The sequence below is a fragment of the Sinocyclocheilus rhinocerous genome, unplaced genomic scaffold, assembly GCF_001515625.1.
Source record: "Sinocyclocheilus rhinocerous isolate Xijiao unplaced genomic scaffold, SAMN03320098_v1.1 scaffold440, whole genome shotgun sequence".
NCBI lineage: Eukaryota > Metazoa > Chordata > Actinopteri > Cypriniformes > Cyprinidae > Sinocyclocheilus > Sinocyclocheilus rhinocerous.
Genome location: NW_015637534.1, coordinates 270,839 through 282,080, shown reverse-complemented (window position 1 = coordinate 282,080; position 11,242 = coordinate 270,839). Strand labels below are relative to the sequence as shown.

General features: G+C 42.8%; 2 protein-coding genes across 2 annotated transcripts in view; both read right to left on the bottom strand.

Annotated features, from left to right (window-relative positions):
* The window catches only part of LOC107748937 (ephrin type-A receptor 3-like), a 70,989-nt gene extending 70,474 nt beyond the window's left edge, over nt 1-515 (bottom strand). Inside the window, exon 1 of the mRNA XM_016563953.1 lies at nt 504-515. Within this exon, the coding sequence (XP_016419439.1) occupies nt 504-515 (12 nt within the window). The remainder of the gene's footprint in view (nt 1-503) is intronic.
* The window catches only part of LOC107748936 (neuroligin-3), a 137,047-nt gene continuing 125,851 nt past the window's right edge, over nt 47-11,242 (bottom strand). The window contains exons 7-8 of the mRNA XM_016563952.1: nt 2,655-3,261; nt 47-1,148 (exon numbers count right to left, since the gene is read on the bottom strand). Coding sequence (XP_016419438.1) covers nt 903-1,148; nt 2,655-3,261 — 853 coding nt within the window. The 3' untranslated portion in view covers nt 47-902. The remainder of the gene's footprint in view (nt 1,149-2,654; nt 3,262-11,242) is intronic.

Below are 11,242 nucleotides of genomic sequence, written 5' to 3'. Positions count from 1 at the left end.
CAAAGGCAATCAAACACGCGCGCACACACACACACACACACACACACACACACCAGTCAAACAGTGCTCTGAGCGTTGTGTGTAAGTGTGCATTTCATGGGAATTTGACGCAGGAGCCGATAGCTAATTTTTGTAGTAAAAGATGCACTTTTCTTTAAACAAAACACTTACAGTAACTTCTTACAGTAAAGTCTTTATCTCCAGTCTTGTCCAATGGAAAAGTTTCCAACAAAAGACTTTCAGTGGAACCAAGAAAAAAAGTTAAAACACCACATGTGAGCTTATGCAACTGGAAAATGAGTTGCAGTTACCATTTCAATCCACCGTTTCCATATTTGTCGTCTGTCTAATGCTTCCTGGAATCCAACCGCTCGAGTCAGATCGCTATGTTCCACACAGACACATCTCAGGAAAAGATAGTCAAATGAAGTGAAAAAACAGCTCTTTATAAGGCATTGAAAAGAAATCGAAAAGCAAAGCAAACAATATAATGCAGATGTCACCTTAGAGGCCATTGTTTTGAAACATGTTCCCCACAAAAGACTGTGATGGGAAATAAAATGCACTTTCCTTTGTTTTTTTGTTATTTATTCAAGAAAAAAGTGATCGCTCCATTCGCCCGATTCTGCTTAAAAAGCCGTTTCTTTCTTCTCTTTTAAAACGATGATTAGAAAAAATACTGCTTGAAACGCTCGTCCCTTTTCAAAGGAAAGAGAGCAGTTCTGTTTTGGCAGGTTTGCACAACTTGACATCTGGAAAGAACTTGTCACTGCTTTTTGCAAAAGTCTATTCAAATCTTTTCGTTTCCGCCATCGTCCTGAACCCCCTCCTCTCACATCAGTGTTTTCATTGAAGCCAAAGACTCTTCCCCCATCCCTCCCTCTTGTCGGATGGCCATAAAGCTATACACGCGTGGTGGAGTGGGAGTGTGGCAGGCCGGTGGAGTTGAAGCCAGCTGTGAAGGTGTTGTACGGATGTAGGTTGGGCATGCCCACCAGCGAGTTGGGGATCATGGTTATGGTGTTGGGCGTCATGAGCGGGATATCGTCAGGCGAGCGTCGCAGAGTCAGCGTGTAGTCGGGAAGCGAAGCCAGCCGTAAGGGGTCTCCGGGTGGCCCTGCGTCACACTCGTGGTGCGTCTGGTTGACCTGCACGGAATTTTTTATTTTTTTTAAAGAAATATCAGCATGTTTCCAGCAGAAAATGCATCTTGTACAGAAAATGCATTTGAAGCAAATTGACTTGTTCTGACAAATTATGCTACATAAGGCTATCAGACGGAACATGTTTTTTAGGTCTGAAAATGCGAGGAGGCGCAGCGCACTGCCTTTTTTTTTGGTGACTTTTAAAAAAGATCAGTGTGCTGCAGTATTTTATGTTGCTAGGCAACCACCAAATCAGCTGTCCTGTCAGTCTAATCAAAGGACTACAGCGCGAGCGCTCTAAAATCTTTGTTTTTTTGCTGTTAAGTAAACTGTCATATTAGCAAAAACCTTAAAAAATACAGCTCCTGGTAACCCGCGACAGACACCAAAAGTTTCTCCTCCATCATTGCATTCTCCAGACTTTCTAAGCAACGGTAAACTTTCATCACCACAATGGAAGGCCCGCCTCTCCATTCATTCGATTGGACAATGGAAAAAAAACCCGAATGACGTTGGGTGCTTTTCTGCTCAGAGTTGCTTTTTTTTCAACTTTTTTCCGTTTCCACTACATCATCAAATCTGCGCTCAGTGCCGCTGGCAACGCCACTGCTTTGGGGCGTGTCAAATTTAGGGCAGAGCACACCTCTGCACTTCGGAAACCCTCCACCTTCCCCAGCTCCACCTGTATAGATCTGCTACGAGGTGATTGATGTATGCTATTTGGGGGTTATTTCATGTAAGTTAAATTTGCAGCAGCAATATTTCTTACATGATCACAGCAGCATGTTGTGGATGTATTGGCAGTAGCAAGTCTTGGTATTTGCTCTGCTGCAGCAGCAGCAGCAGCGTAGCAGATCTATTCCGCCAAGACCAAATACATTAACATTGTCATGTACATTACCATGCCAATCCCTCCGAGAGTTGTCATGACAGAACTAGGTTTATATCCTGTTTGCATTTCTTCTTCTTCGTTTAACGATGATTGGTTGTCACCGGCATTTTTCGCTCGATATTTGCATAAAGTCGAGGAATGCCCAACCTTTTTTGCCACTATCGGACACTCTCAACGCTTTCTTCGCGCCACTTTCAATCCCATAATGCACTGCGCGAAGTTCACCGCGTGTTTAAGCTCAACTTCCATAGGAGTGAATTGAAAACGCTCGCTCGTCAGGCACTCAGAGCGCTCCTGCAAAAACAGGAGGCGCAGCAGGCGGCTAAAACGCGAGGCGCCCGGGGCGCATAAACAGCGTGCAAAACGCTCACTACCAATAGAAAACAATTAAAAAAAGGCGCCTCTCACTGCAAAAAACACGTTCTGTCTGATCGGGGCCTAAAACTACATAAAAGCAGACGGGCTGCATGAGGATGCAAATTCACTCTCTGTCAGCAGGAGGCACTTATGACATACATGGCAAATACAGCATTTCCTTGGTTACCACTGTCAACAAATCAGTGCTGCGCTTATAAACACTACTTTAATATACATTATGTGTGGTGCGTCTGGTTGACCTGCAGGGACATGATCTCCTCTTCAGGGGCATGCCGGTTCACGTCGTTGGCGGTGGTGGCTCGTGGAGGGCTGGGCTGCGGGTGCTGCTCCTGTCGGCGCTTATCCTTGCGGTAGTACAGAGCGGCGAACGCCAGAACGTTGAGGAACAGCAGAGAAGCTCCCACTGCGATGGTTACGCTCAGCTCGGTGGAGTAATCCCGTGGGTTCTCCACCACCAGAGGGCCTGGTTCCTCTTCTCCGTTCCACTGCTCCTTCCCGCTCTCGCTGTTGTAGGCTGGAGACATCGGAGGCCGCTTGGTGTTGAACGGCCAGGCTTTGCCGTTGGGACGTTTGGTGGACAGGGAGTTTTGAGTCGTCTCGGGCGGTGGCACTTTGGTGGTGGTGGAGGTGTAGTGGAACATGTCGTGAAGGTTGTACAGATGAGGGACCAGGTGCTTCCAGAACGCCACTTTAGTGGCGCGGTAGTGATCCCGGACTCGTGGCTTGAGGCCGATGTGCAGGTACAGCTGGTCTTGCGGGTTGTATTTGGACCAGGCTACCTCTTCGAAGCGATTGGCCTTTGTGTGGATGAACTTGGTGTCCTGAGGCACTGGTTTGTTGGGATCTCTGCAAAACAGATAGAAGATGAATAAATGAACTAAGCTGAGAAGGTTTTTCATGTAAAGTGTCATTGCTAGAGTTCAAGCAACACTTCACCCAAAAATTACAATTCTATCATCATTTATGCACCTTATATTTGTTCCCAAACCTGTGCGATATTCTTTTTTTTGTGGAATGCAAAAGAAGTTGTTTTGTTGAAGATTTATGCTGCTCTTTTTCAGTGAAAGCATACAGTGGGGATGTAATGATTCACTCAACTCACAATGCAATGTGATTCAAGATACGATTTTCTCACAATTTTTTTTAAATACAAAATTTATAAATGAAAAGTGTCATTTTATTATTCTTTAGAAAAAAATAATGCATATTTCTTTGTGAAATTTAAATATCTATGTCAAATAACAAAAACGAAGTGAAATTTTAAAACAAAAGTCCCAAATAAATAAATAAATGAATAAATAAATAAATAAATAAATCTCTTCATATAAACAAACTAAGGCTTTGCCTGTGCTCTTTCTCTTTTTTTAGCTTGGATTTAAAAAAAAATGAAATATCAGCATTTTTCAAGCAGAACATGCACCTTGTACAGAAAAGGCATTTGAAGCAAATTGACTTGTTCTGACAAATTATGCTACATAACTACATAAAAGCAGACGGGCTGCATGAGGATGCAAATTCAGGAGGCACTTATGACATACATGACAAATACGGCATTTCCTTGCCACTGTCAACAAATCAGTGCTGCGCTTATAAATACTACTTTAATGCGCATTATACAGAGGCAAGATGAAAAGAAAATACCATCTACGTTTCCGAAGACAGTCAGTTCCCTTCAGAGATACATTCACATAAACCCCCGCCCCCAATTATATCAAAATTCTTTTGACATCTCAACAGACTTGAATCGTCACATATTTTCAGAGATTTTCAACTGGCTCGGGGTGCATCGTTACATAGTGAGTAGGTACCATAAATGTAGTCCATACAACTCATATGCGAAATGCTAAAAAATGTTGTGAAATTCTGCAGAACATCCCCTTTTGTGTTTTGCAAATCACAGGATGTCATATACGTTGCAGAGGTGTCTAACTCAGCTCCTAGAGGGCCACAGTCCTACAGAGTTTAGGTCCAACTCCATTCCAACAAACATACCTGTAGTTTTCAAATGAGTCTGAAGGACTTGATTAGCTGGATCAGGTGCATTTAATTAAGGTTGAAGCTAAACTCTGCAGGGCTGTGGCCCTCCAAGAACTGAATTTGACAGCCCTGTCATACAGCTTTGGAATGATATGAGGGTGAGAAAAGGATAGCAGAATTTTTATTACAACTATCCTTGTTAAGTTGTTGGTTCATTCCCATTAAATTCACCATTTGTTGTGCAATCCTCAACCTCAGGATACTGTAAGGCAGGGGTGTCTACTCCTGTTCCCGGAGGGCCACATTCCAGTAGAGTTTAGCTCCGATCCTAATCAAGTTTGGGATTACTACAAACTTCCAGGGAAGTGTCTCTGGGCAGATTGGACATAAACTCAACAAGACATTGGCCCTCCAGAAGCAGGACTGGACACTGACTCTTTCAGAACAATTGGATTAAGACGTCTGCTAAATGAAACCTTACTATTATCATGATCATACTTTACAATCTTTCTTTTCTTCGACACCTTCCGTCTTGCTCAGGCTAAGCATGCATAAAGACACAAACAACTTGCATCCTTTCGCATTTCAACCCCTGGAGTTTGCGCTAATCAACAAAACAATATTACGTCCACCGACGTTCCTCCTCATCACTGCACTACTATCTGTCTTGTTTCACCTTCTTGTATAAAGCTTCCTGGCACTTCTTCCGAATCATCATTTTCTATTTCTCCTCAGTGTGACATTACGTTACAGCTCATATCTCTAAGCACCCATTCCTGCTGGGCTTCACGCATCCTCGGCTCATTCTCTATAAAAAAGAGATGGGCCAGAGGCTTTTAAAGTGAAACACAAATGAATAAATCAACAGCTGAGATGTGCTTCAGGATGCAACTTGTTTTTGATAAAACAACAGCAGTGCATCCATTCCGTTAATTGCTTTGGGAAAGCAGTGCAGATTGCATTAACAGCGAGTCTGCTGATAGAAAGTGGACCATATTAATCTAAACGCTAAAGGAGGGAAGCTGGCAAAGGGCCCTCGTGTGTGTGTGTGTGTGTGTAGTATTACCCTTTAACCTCCAGGGGTCACTGTTTCTCCAACTGATATTACAAGCTCACAGAAGGCAAAGCAAGGTGGCGTCCAATCTCCACGGTACTATGGAGTTATCGTCTATATGAACATATGGCATCTAAATAATCACATCTACTTGTTGTCTTTTAGCTCCACACGTGACTATCCTAAGCTTTTAAGAGCAATATAATGATTTTATCAGAAGTCATTTTTTTAATGACTGTCAATGAAGGAATATGCTTTTTGCTGCCACATGGTATGATTCAACAAACAAGAGCTAACAGGGACATGCTAACCAGCTAAACCTTGACCCCTCATCCGTGATAAAACACTGCTAGATGAAACAATGCAACAATGTTTCAGACTCTATCTAATGAAGAGACATCCCATGAAAGGATATCAGACGAAAAATAGCTTCTTTGGCTAATTCTGGCACATGCTTATTAATGTGCATTGCCCCTGTAAACAAATAAACTGAACTAAACAAAATCACTGGTGTGCCCTCGAGCGAGTCGTTCAATTCTACTGTAGGGACAGTCGCTGTCGCCAATGTTTTGTAATTCACAGTGGATGAAACGTGACAACAAGTCAAGATTGCAGCTGTCTGTCCTTATACTGTCTGTCTGCCAGTGGTTGTTAAGCGCCTTTGCATATCTGTGGAAAGAGTCCTATCAGAAAATGCACAAACACCACAATAACAACATGCAATATGGCTAGCTTAAAGACAAATAACATGCTTTTATGTTTTTTGTGCTTTTTCTCTTGTCAGTGCCTCTGCAAGCAGAGAAGTAAATGGAGATAGGTTGAATGTCAGCTAGAAGCCAATAAATAACCGGTTTTATTAGGCTGATAATGATCCCCAATGAATATTGGCACCATGATGACTTTGTAGCTGAATATCAGTAATTAAGTTTCAAAGAAGCAGGCAGCAGAGGTAAGGTCATATTGATCTGCCACGGTGCAACATGCCAGAGAACAGGACATCAATGAAGCCGCAGCGGCGCAGCATATATATGAATTCTTGCTGCGTGGCGTGCGAGTGGCAGTCGGTGTACCTGGGGCATTCTCGCTTAATAGGAAACGCTAGAATCTCAATATCACCGCGCGTCTCATAATTGTCAATCAACCGACTTGCAGGACACAGCATATTTGTGTTTGCGGCTGGGTTTTCAATGCTGATTTGAGGTCAGTTGTGATGTTTTAGATGTGTCTTCAGAGGCTGTTGATCTGCACTGATGACATACTTTGTGTGGGTGTTTCACACGTGAGGGTTTAGCTCGAGATTAATGTGTTGATGTAAATGAAGATGAATAATTACTGCCTGTAGTGCTACCAGACAGCACAAGTACTAATGATCACACTTAAGGATAGGGATAGTTCAAAAAAATTATTATTTTTTTTTATTAAAAGTATTCGGTTTTAGCGTGCAACCCTTACAGCACCATTTGTGATATGCACATGAATGCAATCTCAAATAATGGGCAATCTCAAAGAGGAAATTACATTTCAAAAACATAAACTCATAAATCTGACAGCTTAGAATTGTGATTTCCAACATTAGGGACAAACTCAAAAAGAGAAGGAATACTGGAAAACACTGAAGATTAGCCAAAAAGTCTGTCGATTGTGAGTTGTTTCCTCACAAAGCCAGTTCATTTAGAGTATTGAAGACTCTTCTTCATTGACATCCATTAAAAAGGCCTCTTGTCTAAGGTTTCTTGTCTCCTTTCCAGTGTCCTGGGGGGGGGGGCAGTCTGAGTCATTCAATGTTTGTGAAGTCTCATTCTTCCTGCAGTTATGCCTGTACATACTGAGCTCATGTTTTGGTTACGTTACTGATCTCTTGCATGTTTTGTCTGTCATTTTGGATTTTTTAGCCTCATTTATTGGACCAGTGTTATTTTATTATCATTGAGATACTATTATAGTTTTTATTAATATTTAGAATTTGTTTTCATTTTCATCTTTATATTTCTTGTTTGCATTTTTGTTAAATTATTATTATTATTTCAGATAGTTGCTAAGGCAACATTTCTCATTTTCATTTAGTTTAACTTGATGTATTAAAACTATTATTATTATTATTATTATCATTATTAATAATAAAAAAAATAATAATGATAATAAAAGACTTTAAAAAAAAATTTAAATTTTTTTTTTAGTTAACTATAATAACCCTGATTGAATATTTGGATTTTGACCATGGCATATTGTATAATACATAATAATTGTATAATAAACTTCAAGTTCACTGCCTTTGTTACAGTAGGTAACTAGACCTATGTCAGTAATGTATAATAAGCTGGTTCCCCATTACAGAGAATTAGCTGGCGGTGCTCTGTCAGGTCGCCCACTCAAATCGGCTCCTAAACCGCTCAAATGTTTCTACAGTTCAGGCCACTTGGGCTTGCTCAGTGAAGCAGTACTTCAACCTCTATCAGCGCCACTCATTCAGATCTCAGGCCCTGAGAGGAAACTACTCCACGACCACTGAGATTCTGAAACTAGGTTGGACTTCCTAAACGCCATCCTAACACCAAAGGGAGAGGTCTGTCTGCAGATATTTTCGTCAAAGGATCTGATCTTAGCAGTGCAATATTCTAGTTTCCTAGTAGCAAATTAAGTCTGGACAAAATTCCACTGTTAATGGACAATAATTTATATATTATTTATTTATTTAATTTATGAATTTATTGTTTTAATTAGTGGTGCTTGTTAAGGCTAATTGTTTGTACTTCTAAACCCCTTAGTATTAAACTTTTGTGCACTTTTTACGGACCTGAATGATACCTTAAATCATGTTTTTTTTTTTTGAGGAGAGGTGTGCTAGTGATCAGTGGTCATGCATATCATTTTCACTTGATGAACAATAAATTGGCCAAAACAATTATATAGACTAGAATGTCCTAGAATGTCATAGAAAATTTGGGGTGGACTCTTGACTTCAGCCAGTAAGCCACAGAAATACTCACCTTTACAGACATACATAGAGAAAGAAAGAAAGAAAGAAAGAAAGAAAGAAAGAAAGAAAGAAGAATTAGTTCCACTCTTGGAAAAACCCAAGCTAAAAGAATGAAAAAAAAAAACCCTAAAAGGTATTTTTTTCATATAGCAGTCATAGCAGAATAAATCTAATGAATATGACAAGGTGAAAACGAGCCAGAGTTCATTCGACGGGGCTGCATTGGTTATTCATCAGTCTAATTTGCAGCGCTTGGATGACTGTGGACATAGAGACATCAAATCAAATAGGGCATCATAAAAGCCTCTCTCCACTTCAGTGTCTTACCGTGCTTTGGTCAGGGTCACTTATTTCAATGAAAACTCAATCTTCAACTGAATAGCACTGATTCTAACTCAAGGTAGTGTATGCACTTTTAATTAAAAAATTTTCTATCTAGGTTGTATTTATAAATACAGTAGGTAGTGTGCACTGCTTCATGTGGTTTTTCATCTTACGGTGCATTTCAAGGTCCACACACAACTGGCTTCGCTTTTGAAAGATGCAGTGTTACATTTAGTTTTTCTTATCTTTCTTTGCTGTTCTCAAGGTCAGCAGATAGAATATATAACATAAAACAGCATGACAGAGAGAGAGAGGTTGCTTTCAAAGAACCTTGCTGTTCAGCCCATAAAGTGTAAACTGCTGTTGCTTAAATTTAAGAGAGTCAGTGGCTGGTTAATGTTTAATTCCACATTACTTCCTCAATTCCTCACAAAACATGAAAAACGTCTCGGTTACGTATGTAACCCTCGTCACGTCGGTGACCAACGAATTGGGATCTCGCTTAGACCAATCCACTTCGAGTGTAAACTAAACGAATTTGGGCATGTGATGATTGCATTCAGCTGCTGCTGATCACAGTGTGAGCATAAAAAGGCAGCTGGTGCAACGCATATCAGGTTTTCGCTGAGGAGCCGAGCCAGTGACTGGCCGCTCAGCGGTGGTACAGCAGCCGTGGCGACGGGATGTGACGTCTCCGTTCCCTCCTTCAGGGAACGAGGGTTACATACTTAACCGAGACATTCCCTCTCAGTCGGTCACTCTTGACGTCACGTCAGTGACCGACGAATTGGGATCCCTACCAAAGCGCCATGGATGCTGCCCCTTCCAGTGTCCTGTGCGAGCCGCCTACGCCCCTTTTTGGTGTAGGCCGGGGCTCGCAACAAGAAGACCAGTCACCGTTGTCATAGCACTACCCACTCAGTGAGATTGGATAACACTGGGAAAACATACCCGTTCCACTTGGAACAGGAACGTTGCGGAAGCCCCATCCTTCCCAGAAGGAGGTTTCGGAAGCACTTACACATATGAACAACCGTTTAGGTGCATATGGAAAATTAGAGGTGATTAAAACCCTCTTGGAAATGGCAGAAGTCTGCCGGGGAAACACGGGCTCTGAGGCTATACCGTGGACTTTACACATATGGGATCCACTTAGGTCTCTACATATGGAACCCAGCCCTCTACCGGTTCTCACAGATTCATCGAGTGAGGGCTTGGCGCCGGACGTTCTGCCACGTCTGGCTGCCGAGGGGATGGAGGAGCTCAACAGGGTCTACAGTATAGACACTCTGGAGCATTTTTAGCAAGCCGACACTAAACCGGGGCCTCTCAGTGCCTCTACCCATTTGAGGTGAGAACACAGGAGGATAACGGCTCCACATGAAGGCTATAGAATCTAGCGAACGTGTTGGGGGCTGCCCAGCCCACAGCTCTACAAATATCTGCCAGCGAGGCGCCACGAGCCAGCGTCCAGGAGGATGAAACACTTCTAGTAGAGTAAGCTCGCAACCTGAGTGGGCAGGGCACACCCTGTGCCTGATAAGCCAGGGTGATGGTATCCACAATACAGTGGGCCATCCTCTGCTTAGAGACGACCTTCTCCTTCTGCCGGCCTCCGTAGCAGACAAAGAGCTTGTCTGAGGTCCTAAAGCATTGTGTCCGGTCTACGTACCATCTCAAGGCTCGGACGAGACAAAAATGGGCCCTGCTGTAGTGCTTTGAGCACTAGAGACAGGTCCAAAAAGGGTATAGATGGGGGTCGGGGAGGATTTAACCTTCTCGCCCACCTAAGGAACCTGATGACCAGGTCATGCTTCCCTACCGACTTCCACTCTACCCTTCCACGGGGTCATGGTTAGCAGCAATCGCAGCGACATAGACTTTAAGGGTGGAGGGAGACAGACTTCGATCCAACCCTTGCTGCAAAAAGGAAAGCACGACCCTGATCGGGCATTTCTGGGGGTCTTCTCGGTGAGAAGAACACCACTCGACGAACAGGTTCTACTTCAAGGCGTAAGCGTGTCTCGTAGACGGTGCTCTCGCCGAAGTGATGGTGTCAACTACGGGCTGGGTAGCGCTAGCCAGGCACCCAGATACCGTGCAAGCGGAACCAGCGGAATCACCGCCGTACCCGCAGTGGGGCAGCGAGGTGGAACGCAGGGACCGAAGAGAGGTCTGAGAGATTCACTCTCTGACAGCAGGAGGCACTCATGGAACACCAGATACTGCATTTCATTGGTTACCGCTGTAAATAAAGCAGCACTTCGCTGAAACACTGCTTTAATATGAAATCTACAGAGACAAGATTAAAAGAAATACCACGTAAACTTTTCTGAAGACAGTCAGTTCCCCTCAGAAATACATTCATATAAACCCCCAAATCAATATTGAGGATTTTCTTCCAATATTTTGTGCATCATGAACAGTGAGTGATCTGCCTGCTACGGTATTTTTCTCTGTGCGTCCATCTTCAGCATCTCTGGCCTGTGTTAACG